General features: G+C 36.6%; 1 protein-coding gene and 1 long non-coding RNA gene across 2 annotated transcripts; one reads left to right on the top strand and one right to left on the bottom strand.

The window, feature by feature from the left end:
- Nucleotides 1-748: 748 nt before the first annotated feature.
- On the top strand, nucleotides 749-2,701 carry LOC136062652 (uncharacterized). Its single transcript, XR_010624381.1, has 2 exons — nucleotides 749-1,007; nucleotides 2,102-2,701. It is a non-coding gene; the product is annotated as an uncharacterized LOC136062652 (long non-coding RNA).
- A 9,134-nt stretch (nucleotides 2,702-11,835) lies between these two features.
- On the bottom strand, nucleotides 11,836-14,559 carry LOC112009299 (uncharacterized). The gene is made up of 4 exons (XM_024041635.2): nucleotides 13,424-14,559; nucleotides 13,003-13,209; nucleotides 12,818-12,909; nucleotides 11,836-12,720 (listed from the first exon to the last, which is right to left on the bottom strand). Exons 1-4 carry the CDS (start codon nucleotides 14,216-14,218, stop codon nucleotides 12,000-12,002), a joined length of 1,815 nt encoding a protein of 604 aa, XP_023897403.2. The 5' UTR covers nucleotides 14,219-14,559; the 3' UTR covers nucleotides 11,836-11,999.
- Between the last annotated feature and the right edge of the window lie 4,946 nt (nucleotides 14,560-19,505).

Below are 19,505 nucleotides of genomic sequence, written 5' to 3'. Positions count from 1 at the left end.
ATACCCTTTCCTGGCTTCTAGCCGTTGGGTAGTTATGGAGGTTTTTAATGCTCCTTTTCGTAACGCCTGAGGCCCTTTAGTGTGCCATTATTACCTTTCAACGGACTGTATAGTTGTCTCTCGAACCGTTTTGCCTGCATTGAATGGTCCGGATATGTTCGTCAATAAAAAGTATGATCGACTCACCTAGCCTGAGCATGGAATCGTCCGTGTTGATGGAATCGTCAGTGCGTCCATGAACTTCGTCAGTCCCGTCAGTTGCCCCCCGATTCTGTGTTCGTCATTGAAATGACGATCATAGAATGCGAAGAGTCTGGGTGTCGTTTGGGATTTCGATCCGCAGTAAATGCAAAGTGGCGGCGCTTCGCAAATCGTGGCACAGTGGCACGTGCTGGTAGGTGCAGTTAATGCTCTGATTTGGTGGGACTATTGGGCTTCCCGCTGGTTTTTCAGTTTTCCAAGGCCTTAGTTTAAAATCTTCCTTTGCTCACATTCTCTCTTTTTTCAAAAAGTTTTCTAATCATTTGCTCTGAGCTTCTTCTCCGACGAACTCTTTCTGCCTTCTTTTTGCGAACTAGCAACAGGTGTGGTGGTTCCTCCTCTTTTGGTGGTGCTTCTTCTTCTAATTGCTTCCTCAAGGTATGTTTATTTTCTAGTGTTTTGCTTCCCTGTTTTGTTACTGCCTTGGCTCTGATTCTATTCTTCTTCTTTTTGTTTTGTTGTTTGTTTGTTTGTTTGTTTGTTTGTTTTGTTTTTTTTTTTTTTTTTTTTTTTTTTTTTTTTTTTTTTTTTTTTTTTTTTTTAAAAAAAAAAAAAAAAAAAAAAAAAGACCCAGCCCTCACCTCAGAGTCTCAGACGTTTCTGGGTTAGATTTTCGTTTTCTCTCATTTTCCCTCATTTTCTCGCCCTCCAATCACGGCTTCAGCAACTTCAAAGCTTCAGCGGATTTCTGAGTTGTTCGCCGGAATATTCACGTTATCTCTTTCCAGTCACTCCAGCACTCATCGGTAAGCTTCGAATCTCGGATTTGGTTCCTCTCTTTAGTTACTCAAAAGTCTTCTTTTGCTTTCCTTCGTTTTCTCTGTTACCAAACAGTTTACATTTTCTAATTTTATCTTTTTGGTAAGCATCGGTAATGCTTTGTTGAGTATGTTTGTGAGGTTTGGTGATCTGGGTAATGCTTGGTATGTGTTTGGGAAGATGGAGGAGAGGGATGTGTTTTCTTGGAATGTGTTGGTGGGTGGGTAAGCAAAAGCAGAGTTGGGTTTGAGTCAGATGTGGATGTGGTGAATGCATTGATTACTATGTGTGTGAAATGTGGTGATGTTCAAAGTACACAGTTAGTGTTTGATAGAATGCCAAGGAGAGATTTATGCTCTAATGGAGGAGTCCAATATTGCTGTGACTGTGTAGTGCGGCACAGTATATCCATCCCAAGAAAATGAATCAATATCCAATTACAACTAAATTCAAATATATGCAAGAACTGGATTCAAGCATAAAAAATATTTCACAATTAGACTGCAAGGTATGGAATTGCGTGCCACAGCTTGGTAATTGTGCTTCTGCCTATTATCAGGTAACAAGCACATGATATATTTCCCTTGCTAAAATAAATAACTTGATGGACTGGTAATTGATATAAAACATGAAGCTTATGGGCTTTCTTGTTTTCTTTGTTGTTCAAGGTGGTAAATAATATTTGTAAACATGTTCTGTGAGATAGTGTGCTGTGCTCTTAATTAAGCAACTGTTTCCTCAATTGATGTTTTGCAGATGAGCTTGATACCTCCATATGTAAAACAAGATATTGTACTTCCTTCTAATACGAAAGTTATTAGGGACCTATGTCTTTGTCTGATAAGAATCCAATGGTTCTTATGGAATTGAAGTAGATCTTTGAGGGAACTAGGCCTCCTTGGAGGTAAGAAGTAAAAATAGAGAAATAGGAACTATGAGATTGAGAAACAGAGAAATTTGCTTAACATTTCTGATATGATTCTTTACAATTAGCTATAGCTTCTTATAGTACAATTCCCTTCCCAATTACAAGTCCCCAATCTGTTACAACAGGTATTAACTAACTATCTAATCCTAACAGTCAACTGAATACAATGCCAACTCAGCAACCAAGGCTAACTGCCACTGCAACTAACTACCAATACTTATCACTTCAGCCAAGGCCAGCTCCTTTCAGACAGAATTAACCTTCCTGCAACAGTGGATGACGTTGAGGCTTTAGCTTGCAGAAAAGCAATTTCCTTTGCTTTGGAGCTTGGCATAGAGAAAGTGGTACTTGAAGGTGACTCTGAAACAATTATACAGGCTCTCAACGCAGATTCAAACTGTGTTAGCCCTTTCAGTCACATTATAGAAGACATTAGAGCTCTAGCTTTGAATTTTGTCTCTTTTTGTTTTTCACATGTTAAAAGACAGGGGAATGCAGTTGCTGATAGATTGGCAAAATTAGCCAAATATTCCCATTGTCCTTGCTATTGGTCTGATGGCATTCCCTGTGATGTCCAAAATCTTGTAGGCACTGATAGAAGTTTCTGTTGATCTATAAGAATCATGGTCTTGTTTCTCAAAAAAAAAAAAATGTTCCTATTGTCAAAGAGGGTTTGAAACTTTGAATTATTCCAAACATTGCACTATTACAAACAATTATAATTTCGTGACCATGCATCTGTTTGCTTCAAAAGGATATGGAAATCCGTACAGTACATTCGATAAGATTCATAGATAGAGGCATGGAGCCCCATATCATATATTGTCATAAATACGTATTTATGAAAAGATAAATAATAAGTAAGTAAATATATATATATATATATATATATACTTGTCATTATAACTATCATAAATACGTATTTATGAAAAGATAAATAATAAGTAAGTAAATATATATATATATATATATATATACTTGTCATTATAACTAATATACATGTCATTATACAGTTCTCAACATTTGTAGATACACATGCATGTTATGTAAGCCACATTGTATGTAATATTAATACTAAAGAAAAGGAATATACTAATAACTAGTAGAAAATGCTATTGCACTTGTTTCTTTCTAACTATTTTTTTTTAGTAGTGGGATGAATATTTATCTTTTAATAAAATAAAGGTAACATATTGAATTTTTAGTAGTGTGGGATGAATATTTTGGTAATTTTTTGGGTTGCTAGGGTATTTTGGTCATTTTCTGAATTCGGGGGTATTTTGGTCATTTTTTGGATTGCAGGGGTATTTTGGTCATTTTTTGGATTCGGGGGTATTTTGATCATTTTTGGGTTCAGGGGTATTTTGGTAATTTTCTGTTGTATTTTGGTCATTTTTTTTATTCGGGAGAATTTTGGTTATTTTTTAAGTTTCAGGGGTATTTTGGTAATTTTCTGGGTTTGGGGGATATTTTGGTCATTTTTTGGGTTTTGGGGATATTTTGGTCATTTTTTTGGGTTTCGGAGGTATTTTGGTAATTTTCTGGGTTTGGGGGATATTTTGGTCATTTTTTGGGTTTTGGGGATATTTTGGTCATTTTTTTGGGTTTCGGAGGTATTTTGGTAATTTTTTGGGTTCGGGGGTATTTTGGTCATTTTTTTGGGTTGTAGGGGTATTTTGGTCATTTTTTTGGTTTCGGGGCTATTTTGGTCATTTTTTGGGGTTTGGGGGGTATTTTGGTAATTTTCATATTTTGGGATATTTTAGTCATTTTTGAATATTTTAGAGTACTTTGGTCATTTTCATTTTAGTGGCATTTTGGTAATTTTGATAATTGGGTAATTTGGTGGGTTGAGGTTTACCCATAATAATTGGGTTGGGTTGGATTTGGGTTCAAAGTAATTAGTTAAATGGGTTTTAAATGGATAAATGAGTTTTATATACCCAATCCAATTATGTCCACCCCAAACTCACCCAAACCCACCCATTTGCCACCCCTAATGTGATGTCAGACCGAAGAAGTCAATACAATACCGTACCAGCCGGTACGGCTGATATTTATCTTACCGGTTGGTGAACCGATACAGAAACACTTAAGTTTCGTTCCGCTTCAAATTTCAGCCAATACTGGACTGTACCGACCTTACCGGAGAAAATCGGATGTTTCGGCCGGTAAATCTAATTCGGACCGGTAAAGAAAAAACCAGAAAAACATACCACTAAAAATGAAAAAAGCCAAGAAAATGTTATCGCCACCGCTTTCAGCCTTGCAACCCTCTCTGTTTCTTCTTCTAGCACTGTTTTAGTTTTACAGCCTTCTTCCCGCCCTACTACTTCTCCTCTGTTTTACATGTTTCTCTTGTGAGTGTACTGAAGTTCTGGCTGGAAGGCATGCCAAGTTTATTTCCTTCTTGTTTTGTCCGCTGACCAATGCTCTTCTCAATGCAAAAGTTAAAAAAAGATATATTAAAAGCGAGTTTCTAGGACACGTGGTTGATGGGAGGGTGTTAAGAGTTTGGAAAAAGCTTTGGGTTTTGCCTTTTTCAATGTGAATGACAGCCATCAGTGTTTTTGAAATTTAAAACTTAAGCTTTTTTTCTTTATTTTTTTAGTTAATTGAATTGTACTTATATGATATGACATTTTCACTTGTTGCTCAAGAAGTAGTGTCTTTTGGCTTAATATTGCCAAATTAGAGAATTTTTTGTGTTATAAATATTGTTCTAACTTATATCACTTCAGCCAAGGCCAGCTCCTTTCAGACAGAATTAACCTCCCTGCAACAGTGGATAACGTTGAGGCTTTAGCTTGCAGAAAAGCAATTTCCTTTGCTTTGGAGCTTGGCGTAGAGAAAGTGGTACTTGAAGGTGACTCTGAAACAATTATACAGGCTCTTAACACAGATTCAAACTGTGTCAGCCCTTTCGGTCACATTATAGAAGACATTAGAGCTCTAGTTTGAATTTTGTCTCTTTTTGTTTTTCACATGTTAAAAGACAGGGGAATGCAGTTGCTGATAGATTGGCAAAATTAGCCAAATATTCCCATTGTCCTTGCTATTGGTCTGATGGCATTCCCTGTGATGTCCAAAATCTTGTAGTCACCGATAGAAGTTTCTGTTGATCTATAAGAATCATGGTCTTGTTTCTTAAAAAAAAAAAAATAAAATGTTCCTATTGTCAAAGAGGGTTTGAAACTTTGAATTATTCCAAACATTGCACTATTACAAACAATTATAATTTTGTGACCATGCATCTATTTGCTTCAAAAGGATATGGAAATCCGTACAGTACATTCGATAAGATTCATAGATAGAGGCATGGAGCCCCATATCATATATTGTCATAAATACGTATTTATGAAAAGATAAATAATAAGTAAGTAAATATATATATATACTTGTCATTATAACTAATATACATGTCATTATACAGTTCTCAACATTTGTAGATACACATGCATGTTATGTAAGCCACATTGTATGTAATATTAATACTAAAGAAAAGGAATATACTAATAACTAGTAGAAAATGCTATTGCACTATGTTTCTTTCTAACTACTTTTTTTAGTAGTGGGATGAATATTTATCTTTTAATAAAATAAAGGTAACATATCGAATTTTTAGTAGTGTGGGATGAATATTTTGGTAATTTTTTTGGTTGCGGGGGTATTTTGGTCATTTTTTGGATTTGGGGATATTTTGGTCATTTTTTGTTGTATTTTGGTCATTTTTTTGATTCGGGAGAATTTTGGTAATTTTTTAGGTTTCGGGGGTATTTTGGTAATTTTTTGGGTTTCGGGGATATTTTGGTCATTTTTTGAGTTTCGGGGATATTTTGGTAATTTTTTTGGGTTTCGGAGGTATTTTGGTAATTTTTTGGATTCGGGGGTATTTTGGTCATTTTTTGGGATTTAGGGGTATTTTGGTCATTTTTTGGGTTTCGGGGCTATTTTGGTCAATTTTTGGGTTTTGGGGGGTGTTTTGGTAATTTTCATGTTTTGGGGTATTTTGGTCATTTTTGAATATTTTAGAGTACTTTGGTCATTTTCACTTTTGTGGCATTTTGGTAATTTTGATAATTGGGTAATTGGGTGGGTTGGGGTTTACCCATAATAATTGGGTTGAGTTGAATTTAAGTTCAAAGTAATTAGTTAAATGAGTTTTAAATGGATAAATGAGTTTTATATGCCCAACCTAATTATGCCCACCTCAAACCCACCCATTTGCCACCTCACAAATCCAAGCCCTTGTTGATATGCTTGTGGCAGAGGAAGGTATATCACTTGGGAGTGTTTTGTAATAGGTTTCTTGTATATGTCCATGTTATAACGTCTCTTAATGGTTTTGAGATTTGATGTTTAATTCAGAAAGTGTTGCATTCTTATACTTGATATGCATGTAAAATAAAATGATGATTACATTGTAAAATGTAGAAAATTCAAATAGGGTGGAGATGCTTTTTATCGTCACAAGAGAAGGAATACTAGTGTTCAGCCTACCGTGACTGTTTATTTTTTCTCAGCAGGGCAATGCAAATGCAAACTACGATATCCATTATAGAAGAAGAGGGAGGGGAGGGGCGGGGGAAGAAGACAATGCTATTACAAACTACACACTGTATCTTACTAGGAAACAATCACAAGAAGCTACCGTCAGTCTTGTGATTCCATGAATTTAAGCTATCTACCCATTAGGAGAGACAGGTTCTAAGACTTCAGTCATCATATAACAGATCGAATGCTATGGTGGTATTGACCCAGGTTTACCGTTTACTGCCTTAGGTGTAGATGACCAATGTGAAAATGAAGAGGAGGACTGAAAGGAGTTTATCTAAAGTGTTGTATTTCAATGAAATATTGAGCTATATGTCACGTTTAACTAACTGATAAACTGTACTGGAGGAAGATCAGAATTCTGTGTATTTTAGGCAATCTAAGAGTATAGTAGACTTTTGTTAAAAGATGCAAGATTTAGGGGCTGAGTAAATTACAATTATGCATTTCATAAGATATGATATATGTACAAAAGGTTGTTTGTAGATGTAGCTTGAGTGATTGCCACATTTCCTAACAACTTTCCAACTCAGTTGTCACCTATTCTAACCTTGGTAATTCAACTATCAAGTTCGGAGTTCATAAATTAATTACGAAGATATGCAAATTATTCTGGAAATAATAAATAGTATTTGGATGGAAATATTGATATGCAACTTTGACTGAAAGGAGAATTCCTTTTATATTTTCGTTTTCTTGTGCTTTTGTTCATGCATATGTATGGTTCTGGTTTTGGGGTTCATGACTTGAAAACTTGATCATAGAAATCCCATGATTGTAAAGTTCAATTTTTTTTTTTTTTTTTTGGGGTGGGGNGTAAGTTATTTTTGGTCCTGTACATCTAAATCTTGTTCGTTATTGTTATTATAGTTTTAATTTTGAGATGCACAGACTATGCAATTTGAGGTGACTTTGCAAAAAGGAGATTGCAAAAAAGTTCACATTTTAAGTGAAAACTGTAAATTTTTTCTTTGAATACCTGCTTCTTATTCTCCTAATGCCATACCATTGATACTTCCTGAAACTCATCTGTTTCAGATTTCATATCTTCAATCATAAAAGAGCTTGAAAATATGGACACATTTAAAAAAAAAAAAAAAAAAGCTTGAACAATTGATAATAACATGGACAATATAAGTCAAGGAAGTGATAATTAAATTCTCTTTACTCAACATGTAAACTCAATTGTGTTTTTGGGTGCTTTGTCAGTTGATAACAATCTGAGGTATATCTGGGATTTCCAGTTGTTTATGTTGTGGATGATTTGAGTTGCTCCATTTATTTTGTCTGCCTGGTGTCTGGAAGCCTGGCTAGGTCATAGATGTACCCACTAACCCAAATCTTTGACCTGCAATGCAAAAGGCATACAAAATGAAATGAATCAGGTCAAAATATGAAAACCTGAATGACTTTCTGGTCTTGTGAACTAAAGAGTTGATTTTCCGAGCGCAGCTCGAGTCTTGTTTTCAATTTATATCCTTAGATAGTTTGATGACATTTTGTAGCTAATTGGGTGCTATCTTGGTTACATGCTGATATCATGCATCATACTTTTTTTGGGGTAAAATTTCAGATTCCTTAGAAATTCTTTATTCGGTACACTATGAAAAGGCAAAATGCTTCGTAGATATCATAGGCAAACAAATTTCCATGCAATTACCATTTCTTCTTTCTTTTCTTTTCTTTTTTTTGGTGGCGCGGGAGGGTGGCAAAGTTTGAAATTAATGGTTTTTCTCAAGCTCAAGAAGTGATATGATAATGTTCATCTACAAAAGAAGGAAGAAAATAAATAAAGAAATCGACTCATTCTTCATTCTTATAAATGTTTATGTGCTGATGATAAAGTTGTCTTGTTCTACCAAATGCATGTATGTTAACCATAAGTGCTTGTTTAATACTCAATTGTATTCCGTGGATCCGAAACAGTTCAGGGTTGTGGGTGAATTGCTATCTCGTCTCTCTGCTTGTATGGATCCTTTCGATTTTTATGTTGTAATCATTAATATGCACTTTGTGTGTTTATGTTTTTGTTAAATGGACCAATGGGTTGTAGCTCAAATGGTACCTCATTTTCTTATAATGCTAAGATTAAAAAAAAAAAAAAAAAATAATAATAATAATAATAATAAATAAAAAGAAAAGAGAGAGAGAGATTATTTCTGTAAAAATTGACTTGGCGATGGTTTGTACGTGTCATCTTGAGATGAATCCAGGATTAGAATGCCCTCTTTTTTCTTTTTCTTTTTTGGTATATAATGGGTTGTGTCACCTAACTTTATGGCAATATCTTTGCTAGTCTTATAGGCCGTGGGATCAACTTTATACTGTGTCCTTTTTCTTTTTTTTTTCTTTTTTTTTCATTTATCCAATTTTTGTTATTAAATGGGACCCACGTTATTTTAACCTTACATTTGCCTTTGATTATGTATATTACTTGGAATGCCTCTTTTCCAGGGGCTGCAGAAGTTCTGGTATCTGCCTAACATCCTTCTATATGTTTTGGTACAACTTCCCTGTTATCCCAACCAACACTCTGGCAGTATTATCTTGCACTTTCTTTTGTAAAGATTGTCTTTTAGCCAGATGTGTTCTAACTTCTAACTTCTAAGTTATATTTATTTTAGTCAGATGCATTCCAAGTCGTTGTTTAACAGCTAGAAGGTTGAGAACCATCACCACCAGCTTGATTGATGAGTGCCAGATTTAAAGAAGTTAGCTTCCAAATTGCTAAACAGATTTTTTTTTTTTTTTTTTTTTTTTTTTTGTATATAATGGGTTGTGTCATCTAACTTTATGACAGTATTTTTGCTAATCTTATAAGCTGTGGGATCAACTTTATACTGTGCCCTTTTTTGTTTTTTTCATTTATCCAATTTTTGTTATTAAGTGAGACCCACATTATTTTAACCTTACATTTGCCTTTGATTATGTATATTACTTGGAATGCCTCTTTTCCAGGGGCTGCAGAAGTTCTGGTATCTGCCTAACATCCTTCAATATGTTTTGGTACAACTTCCCTGTTATCCCAACCAACACTCTGGCAGTATTATCTTGCACTTTCTTTTGTAAATATTGTCTTTTAGCCAGATGTGTTCTAACTTCTAATGTCCAAGTTATCCCAACCAAACTTCTAACTTCTAAGTTATATTTATTTTAGTCAGATGTCTTTTAGTCAGATGCATTCCAAGTCGTTGTTTAACAGCTAGAAGGTTGAGAACCATCACCACCAGCTTGATTGATGAGTGCCAGATTTAAAGAAGTTAGCTTCCAAATTGCTAAACAGATTCACCATGCAAGTCAAAAAATGTGAAAGACAAAGTAAATTATTCACGTGTGTGCTTTAATGTGATAATTTGAAACTCATCTTAGACACCACATAAATATTGAACACATCTTTAACAACTTCAGGAAGATGCTAAAGAACTAAAAAACAGAGGATCTGACTACAAATAGAATGATGAGTTAAAGATGAGTTATCTTACTAATTCTAAAAACATTACATGTACAATATTTATGTCGCCCCTTCAATTAACTTTACTCTCAGCCACCCACTATAACTTAAGAAAAAATGACTAACTCAAAGGCACTACAAGAGGAGCATGAACAGAGTTGCTCTATTGCATGGCTACAGCACCCTCGATGAGTAACAAGCACGTACTTATGGTACTCAGCAGTAATATTTGCAGCAACAGCATTCATTCAACAACTTATCATGGTTCTGGCATTTTACATGGGCAAGGTAATTTTTGCTATAAAAAAAAATACCTAAACTGGAAAAAAGACTGCTACTCTGTCAGAGAAAAAACGATAATGAGAACAGATGCAAGACAGTGGGGGCAAGATTTGATCTTCATCTTGATTTTAAGAGCAATTTTTTGGCTATCTTTGTTATGAGACTCCAATCAATGACTTGGGGGTTGGTTGCAATGGAACTCAACGTTAATAACTAGGCTAGAAGGGATAGAAGCACATAGGAAACAATCAATTCAACGTGCAAGCACAGGTTATGCAGGTCCTATATATATTTTTGTTATGGAGAGAGAGCATTTCACATGCATAGCTAGTAAGTGTCTAAATGACTTTGGAGTAGGTCCTCATAAGTATTGCCAAGTTAAATGTTAAATGTTAAAAAAACCTGTTATCATCTTGGAAAAAAAATTTCTGACATAGATGTCTGAATTATGTTTGGTAGAATGTAAGATCTTGTATCATCTGCTCTTGATGCTCTCAATGTTTGGTAGAATGTGAAGTGCTTCTATCATGATATCATCTGCTCCTGGTGCTCTCAAATGCTCTATAAGACCACTACTTTTGCAATGTAGATAATGGCAACTAATAGTTTAAATTCCTATGTCTTCAGTTACAAAGTTATATAAGTATAGAACCCTGGGCTCAGGATGGCTCAGAATGACTATAAAATATTGAGATGTTGCAGGCAGCTGAGTATACAGAATGTTGAAGCAATTTGTTACATGGGATCTGTGGTCAGTCAGGCCCCCTAATCTCTCATTAGGTCTTCAACCTTCAAGGTGAACACATCCTTAAATGCATTAAGGCTTAAAATAATCGTTATATTATTGCATGAGGAGGAAGCAGATATCTTCAAATGAAAGAAAGAAAGAAATTAGATGTTGAAAAAGCAACAAATTTTGGTTCACTAAATCAATCCATGAACACAAATTAATGATAAATGTGGGATGCTACAAAGACAAACCCAGTATCTACATGGACATCTACTCCAAGGATGTTCTGTTATTTGAGTCATCATTCAAAATCCTCAGAACTTTTCTTTACTACAACAATACCACACTCATCTGTATTAGATATTTACAATGAAAAGAGTGGAAATATACATTCGTAAGTTTAGAAAGATGACCATCAATCAAGTTTATAAATATACATTGCATAAGTCAGCATGTAGAACATAAAATAACTGAGACGTACCAAAAAATATGCATGTATGAGTCCACAATAATATCAGAGTGAGAATTAACCAATAAATCAATCTATCCCAGCCACAAGTTGCTACCTTGCTTTGGTCCCACACAAGTTGCATACTTGAGAGTTCTGAAAACTCGGCATGTCTTCCCATCCCAAAAGCAGAATTTACCCTCATTTCAGTATTTCACCCTTAAATTGCAGAAACTTTGCAATCTACTATAAATAAATATCTGACACCAATGGATTCGCTCTTTTGTCTATGCGTTGCTAATATACAGTGTCTTTGTAGTGCTGCAAATGCTCAAAATTTTTTTTGATAACCAGCAGCAACTATTTAAGATTATCTTAACAATTTGGTCAATGACAACAGAAATTAGGCAACGCAAGATATATTAGTTAAAGGAAAATGAATGAATATATGAATAAATGCTTCGATCGATACGTGTACATGCATGCACAAAAGATTCAACAACTGCAACAGAATCTCCATATAGTTGGGACATAAACAATGCCAATAAAAAGAAAAAATTTGATAGACTCTGCTTATGTTCTGTATTCATGGATTCTTCATCTTGATCCTCAACTTCCGGGCCACCTGTGCTGCTTTGGGATGAACCGGACGCTTACTACCATCAGATTGCTCTACCTCCACCCAATTAATAACTTTCAGTATGAGAGACTGAGGAACTTTCTTAATATCCCCATCTGCTGCTCCTTTTGTTTTCTTCATGCCCTTTTCCAGTGCCTTCTCCAAAAAGTCCATAAACCAGTTTCCAGCTTCTGTTTCAACCTGTTTCCCCAATTTGATTGTATTGCTTAGGCTGCTGTAGGAAGAGGCTGGTTTCTTGTTTTCATCGTTTTCGCCTATAGCAGCAGCTTCAAGTGGCAGTTTTCCAAGTGGGCTAGACGGTTTTCTATCCAAAGATGACTTGTGGTTGAAATTTGATCTCAGGACCTTTCCTATACTTGTCTTCTGCTCACCTCTTTCAGGAAAGGCTGCAATGGATTTGTATAATGCTGTTCGCCTTTTGGATAAATTTAGTTCTGAATTTCGGCTCTGGTCCATTGAGTTGTGCATGTTTTCGTGTAATACAGGGGACTCTTCTTCAGATTTTTTGGCATTTGGATTTTGAGCCATTTCAGAAGCCGAAGTAGCTGCTTGAATGGACACCATATCAGTCACTGCTTGCACAATTTGGTGATGAAATTCCAGAAACCGATCAAAACAAGCCGCAGGAGCATCAGGTTTAGCTGATTTGCTTAAGTTGGAAAACATCCTACAGCAAACCACATCAGTATGTTAGATTAATAGAATCTAATTCAGCTAGGAAGTTCACTACAGAAATAAGTTAACAGAAGGATTTTTATACTTACTTGAGAGACCGAACTAGTGTTTCAGTAGCCGAAGCATCTCTTAGTGCTTGAAGGGCAATTTTCTGTGCTGTTTCTCGCTGCTGCACTGCTTCCTGTAAAGCATTGAATAATAAGCATATGGAGCTACAAAATTTAGTCAAAAAAAGCTCTAAGGTAGGTACGGATGACTCAGGAAGGAAATTTACCTTGCCCAATATGCCGAGTTTTCCAGGTAAATTCATGGGGAGACTGGTGCTGGTGCTGATATCAGAAGCTGGATTATCAGACTGAGATTGTAATTGAGGTGTGACCTTTGAGTTTGAGTTGGAGTTCTGGGCATCTCCACCCATATTGAGGGAAGTTGCCACTCTTGCACTCCGTGTACTCGGCGGAGGAGTGGCACTTTTCTTTTCCTAGAAAAATACATTTATGTCAAATTTATAACAAAACTAATACATAATTTGAATCAGGAAGTAAAAATCTACAACAATTTTTTCAACAGAATTGGGCACTCGAAAGGTGTCTATAACACAAACATAACAGAAAAACATTCATAATTGATCCTGTTATAATGTTTGCTTTATGAAGAATTCAAATTCAAAACAACAAAGAGAACAATGTACCTACAGCTAAGTTGAAGGGACTTATTGGGATCTTAGGCTCTCTTTCACAAACGCTCCTACTCCTTGGGAATTTCGAAGCAGAAGAAGGGGCTACACAGCTTTTCCTAAGCATAGCAGCAGGGCTTTCTCCCTTATTATTATTATCCACCATCTTTGCCAATAGCCCACCACCAAATGAACACCTAATACCCCCACCGGCACTACAATTTCCATCCTTGCCAACCCTCCCTCTTCTTATCATCGGAGACATTGGAAAATTATTACTACCACGCTCTTTCACCGGTGTACTACACTGATCGAAATCCAAATTAACCGGCTTGAAAACAATGGGAGACGAAACAGAGACACCCTCTGTCCCTCCTGTCCCCCAAGAACCCCTTCTGTGAGTTTGAGCCGAGAGCTTTGAACTGGACCTTGGTTCACCTTTCTCTCTAAGACCCATTAACGGTTCTGGTGTCCCCACAAATGGGTGTCGGCCTGGGATTGGTTTAGCGCCTTTTATGACCGGAACAGGAGACCCAGGCTCCAATCTATCGACATAGATGAACTGCCCAAGCTGCATTTTATTGCTGAGAACAAAATCATCTTGTTCTGAAGGAAGACTGACATAGATTGAGTGAGAAGAATCAGAGACTTTAATGTAAAATCCATGGCTTGGCCAAAGATTCTTCTCATCAAGATCAGCCGGAACGATATCTGTGACCTGCAAAAGCGAGTTTCTGTGCTCACTCGTGGGTTTCATCCCTGTGTTCATGCCATCCAAAAGCTTCATCAGTATTCCTGGTGCCAGTGTTGCCATGGCAGCCCTTTTTCAAAAGCCCAATTGTCAAACTCAAGGAGAGATTGAGATTTGAGAAAAGAAAGAAGAAAAAGATTAAAACTTGAAATCAAAGAAAGAAACCCAACAAAGAACCAAGAAATTCAAGAATAGTAAACAAAGAAGAATTGAATTAGGAACTAAAAAAGGAAGAGGAGTAAAAAAGAATTGATTTTGGGTGTGAAAGAATTGATTTTGTATTGATCAAAGCAGAGCTGAAGAAGAAGCATTGAATGTTTTGGTGGTGAGATCAAGATTCACGGAGTTTTCATGTAGTAGTGAGTGGACGTTGGCAACGGTAAGCTTTGGTTTTAGTAAAGGGACCCAAAAAGGAGCTAACTTTTTGAATTTTAGAATTTTGGAACGTTGAGGACTGTAACGGTCATATTTGAGGGCTGGTGATGTGTCAGCGTAGTAATAATTTTGAATTATATTATAATCAATCATAGAGACAAATTAACCTGCCGGTTGCTCTGCCTTTACTTGTGATTTACACCTTTTGTTTTTTTCCTTGAAATGACATCGTTTTGGATTTTTTTTCACTAGCTTAAAAATATTGAATATATGTAGCTACTATAGCTAGTAGCAACCTGAAGATGACTACTGATTGGGTGGGAAAAGGGCATTGACATTGGTTTGCACACTACAAATTTCACTACGTAAGTCTTATAAATTGATATATCATCAATTATAAAAAGTAATTTAAATACTCATTTATTATTTTATTCAAGTGGCACATTTATATTTATTACCAAATTAATTTGTAAGTTTTTTTTTTTTTTTTTTTAGTAAAATTGTAGTAACTTGAATATGGGGGGGGGGGGGGGGGAGGGGTAAATACTGGATTGTGTTAACGAAAACTAAATAGGTTCAAGCCAAAGCCTTTCAAAATACATGCCAATGGCGTCATAATACAAAAGCATAGCTAGATCCTCAGGGGATCATCAAAAACAATGTTGGGAAATTTCGACCCCGGTTGATAGAATTAATAAGTTTTAAGCCCAAGTTGTTAATTAGATTTATTATGAATAAAACTTGTCAAAACAAACAAACATCAATATCATGTGAAAATCATGTAGCGGAAAAAAATAAATAAGACAAGATATGATGACCCAGGAAAACCAATGAAACAAACTAGTTTCACAGTAAAAAACCTGGGGGGAAACCTTCCCAAAAAGCAATCCACTATAATAAAAGAAGTTTCAGATCTAGTACAAAACTTTTGTCCCTAGACTCTACAATCCCGTAGATAAACTCACAGCAGAAACCTCCTACCGCTTTAGAACCTCTGAACTCTTCAATATGTGAATGCCACCCTTTTGATGCATGAATCTCAGTACGTGACTAATCAATTGCGCGGATCCCAGTACGCGACTTAATCACCAACTAGAAGAAGATTGTTGGCTGTAAAGTTCTTCACTTCATCAACAATGAAGATCAAGAACACTTGGTAACAAAACCCTAAGGTGCAAAAGACGTAGTAGCTTTAGAACCTCTGAACTCTTCAATATGTGAACGCACCCATTTGATGCACGAATCTCAGTACGTAACTAATAAATTGCGCGAATCCCAGTACGCGACTTAATCACCAACTAGAAGAAGATTGTTGGCTGCAAAATTCTTCACTTCATCAACAATGAAGATCAAGAAGCACTTGGTAAAAAACCCTAAGGCGCAAAAGACATAGTAGCTTTTTTCAAAGAGAATAAGTCATCGGTCACCTTTTGCATATGTTCTCTTTGTATTCTTTTATGTGACGGCCTCTAAAATAAGCCTTATATAGGTCTAGGGTTGTGAGAAAAAAAAACCCTACACAAATACAAAACCATAGGCCGAAAATTAGATTTAAAAATCTGAATTCCCATAACCTCGACAGATAGCAAGTGTCGAGCAGGTGTTAAGAAGGTGTCGAGATTTGAACTTCGAAAGATACAGCTATCGAGGAGGTGTTGAGCAAGTGTCGAGGAGACAGACGCTTTCTTGTTCGATCCACCTAGCTATCGAGAGGTGTCAAGATTGCGATAACAATCAGCTCGATAGATAGCCTAGCTGTCGAGAGGTGTCGAGCAGCTGTCGAGCTATCTGTCTAGCTTTAATGAACAGCTTTTCTTCACTTGTTTCTTAGTCCAATCTTCATGGCTTTAATACTAGACTTGAACAACATGTTCCTTGAAGTATTAAACACATCCTAGATCTACTCAATTACAAGTAAAATGCGTTTTGTCAAAGGATTAGCCTATTACATTAAAGAGTGACATATGTTCTTAACAAGTGAAACACATATGTCCTAACAAACAATAAAATCCTGTTGTTGGCCAACTCCTTTCCTTGCTAGCTTATCAGCACATTGATTTGCTTCTCGAAAGCAGTGCTTAATCATCCACCTTGGGATCAAGCTAAGAAGCAAGTATCTCTTGTTTTGAGATATGTTAATAAATGAGTACCATGTGAGAGATTGGTGGGACCAACTTTGAAAAAAGGGTATAAAATTGAATTATATGGCATTCACTCACTCGCTTTTTACTTGACTAACTTGGTATAATAGTAATTCTCAGGGGTTCTTAATACCTCATGAAATCTTGAATTCAAAACCTTTAACCAGCATCTTAGGATTACCCTTAAGAAGTCTTCATTTGAATTACTTTGTGTGTGGGGATGAGGGGATTAAACACATTCAAGATAAAATCATATGCTCAAAGAGCACTGGACACCCTCTTAAGAGGAAAAAAAAAAAAAAAAAACCCATTAATTCTACCTCAAAAAAAATATATTCTTGACAGTTTCCCCAATAATTTTGGTCTCAGGTCAGGAGCTTGAAGAGCTCTGAATAACCCTTAATAGAAAAAAAAAATAATAATAATAAATAAACATTAATTCTACCAAAATAAATAAATCTTGACAATTCCCTCTCAACAATTTTGGTCCCATGGTTATAAAAAAGGAAAAAAAAAAAAAACAGATGCTTGCTTCCTCATTAAGGTTGATTTCATTAAGCAGTAGCTAGACTGATGGTCCTATGCTCCCAACATTGTCAATCTAGGATGGTGGACTCAAGAGGTATTGGGTAGCCTCTATTAAAGAGAGGATGGCAAAAGGAAAGAATATACCAATTGTATTGAGGTATGTCTAGGCTCTTTATAATTGGATAATTTCTTTTTTTTTTTTGGTTGACAATTTGATAGTTACAACATGGGAAAAGGGATTGGAATCCTAAAGTTCTTCAATAAAAACACTAGGAAGTGCCAACTAGTTGAGCTAACAAAACCAAGGTCAAACCTCGGCACTTTTAGGTCGGGGACCTAGTCCTAAGGAAGGTGACCACAGCTACCAAAGACACCACACAAGTCAAGTTAGGCCCTAACTGGGAATAACCCTATAGGATCGTTGACTGCCATAGAAAAGGGACCTACCACGTAGAGACCCTCGATGGGCAAAGACTCCATCACTCGTGGAACACCGAGCACCTGCAGAGATATTACCATTAATGAATACCTACAAACTATGTTATTGCTTTTCTCTTTTAATATTGTTAAAGTAGGATAGTAAGTTTTTTCGATTGTTGAAGTAAGACCCCTGAGGACCATCAGGCACATTATCTACATTATTTATATCTTTTTGTTAAGGATTTACCTTTTAAGAAATTGTCTACAATGAAATATCCACAAGTACTACCTACGGGGTGGACGGATGACCAAGGATATCGACGGATATCTGGTCACAAAAAATCCTAAGTCCTACCTACAGGGTGGACGGGTCGTCAAGGATACCAACGGGTGCCTTGCTCTAAAAAGTCCCTAAGTCCTACCTACAGGGTGGACGAATCCCCAATGATATCGACGGGTACCTTAGTTCAAAAACATTACTAAGTCCTACCTTGGGGTGGACGGATCCCTACAAGTACCTTAGTTCAAAAAACATTACTAAGTCCTTCCTACGAGGTGGACGGATATCTAAGGATATTGACTGGTACCCAGTTCAAAAAATTATTAGTCTTACCTAAGGGGTGGATGGATTACCAAGGACACCAATGGGTGTCTTGGTTCGAAAATTACTAAGTCCTACCTGCAAGGTGGACAGATCCCCAAGGATACTGACAGGTACCTTATGGATGGATCACCTAGGACATTGATGGGTGCAAAAAAGTGCCCTCCTACTGGATGGACGGATCGGAACATCGAAGGGTTTCTATTCCTAAAAAACTCCTAAGGGTAGAAGGTAAAAAAATATGTATATCTCAAATACCCCTAACGGATGATAATGAAAGGAGAAAAGTCTTGCACAAGAACGACAATGGCAGTAAAAACATTCATGCAATGGTATTAAAGAAGAAAGCAATGAATGTTCCAAATAACACTTTAAGAAAAAAGGTCACATGTGCCAAAACAGGGCACCCAAATTGTTCTTAAAATAGAAGAAAGGATTACAAAGAAAGAAAAGTAAACATAAAGCTTTAAGTAGTGGGGGCAGGATCAGCTATCTCTTCCGTTGTCCCTTCATGTTAAGGCGGATTGTTGCCTTCGATCACCTGCAAAGCAACGACCTTCTCAGGTGCATCCTCGTCTCCATCCTCAACATCTACAATCTCATAATTCGCTCAGGAAGTCGTAGGGATTGTAGTGTCGATCTGAATGGAGGAGAATTCCACGTCAGAAAAAGGACGACTGCTTGCTTTCTAAAGCCCTCAAAACCTTTGCCGTACTATGACCCCAGCAGGTTGAAGAACGGCTACAAGTCCTTGTACTCCTCAATAATGTCAACTTTGGCTTTATCCATGCTCTCTCGGAGGGAAGTCACCTCAGCCGTCAAGGTGGCATTGGCCTCTGTCATCTCCTCAGCTCGGCAGGAAGCACCATCAAGCTTTTTCAATTGCTCCAACAGGGCCTTAACTTCTCCATTGAGGGTGCATATCCCCTCTTTATACTTCTTCAGCTGGTTCGCCTCCTCGACTCCTCAAGCATTTGACGACGGCTTCCTTAGTGGCACACCTAATTTAAAGTGCTGGCATCTTCACAGAAACCTGATAAAAAGGGACAATTAGTACGATTACAATACATGACGGGATAAAATTATGACTTAAAGTAACTCACCTTCATCAAGTCAAAGAGGCCGAAGTCCCCCAGAGCCTCTATCTCATGATCAGAACATTCGTTAATATCGACATCCTTCATCCTTGACGATGGAGTAAGCCGTCTAGACAGCGTGCTGCTTTTCCCTTACCAAAAGAGGGACCTTCGGAACGAACTCGAATCTGGGAATAGGTGTGATATTG

The sequence above is a fragment of the Quercus suber genome, unplaced genomic scaffold (assembly GCF_002906115.3).
Source record: "Quercus suber isolate HL8 unplaced genomic scaffold, Cork oak 2.0 scaffold_19, whole genome shotgun sequence".
NCBI classification, from domain to species: domain Eukaryota; kingdom Viridiplantae; phylum Streptophyta; class Magnoliopsida; order Fagales; family Fagaceae; genus Quercus; species Quercus suber.
This window is presented reverse-complemented; position numbering and strand designations above follow the sequence as displayed.

What these genes read in the sequence shown, in the direction of transcription:
- LOC112009299 (XM_024041635.2), bottom strand. Translation starts at nt 14,218, where the DNA reads ATGGCAACACTGGCACCAGGAATACTGATGAAGCTTTTGGATGGCATG. An exon ending in TAAGTCCCTTCAACTTAGCT is followed by an intron (nt 13,210 to 13,423) that starts GTAGGTACATTG and finishes GTATTTTTCTAG; the next exon opens with GAAAAGAAAAGTGCCACTCC. An exon ending in AACTCGGCATATTGGGCAAG is followed by an intron (nt 12,910 to 13,002) that starts GTAAATTTCCTT and finishes AATGCTTTACAG; the next exon opens with GAAGCAGTGCAGCAGCGAGA.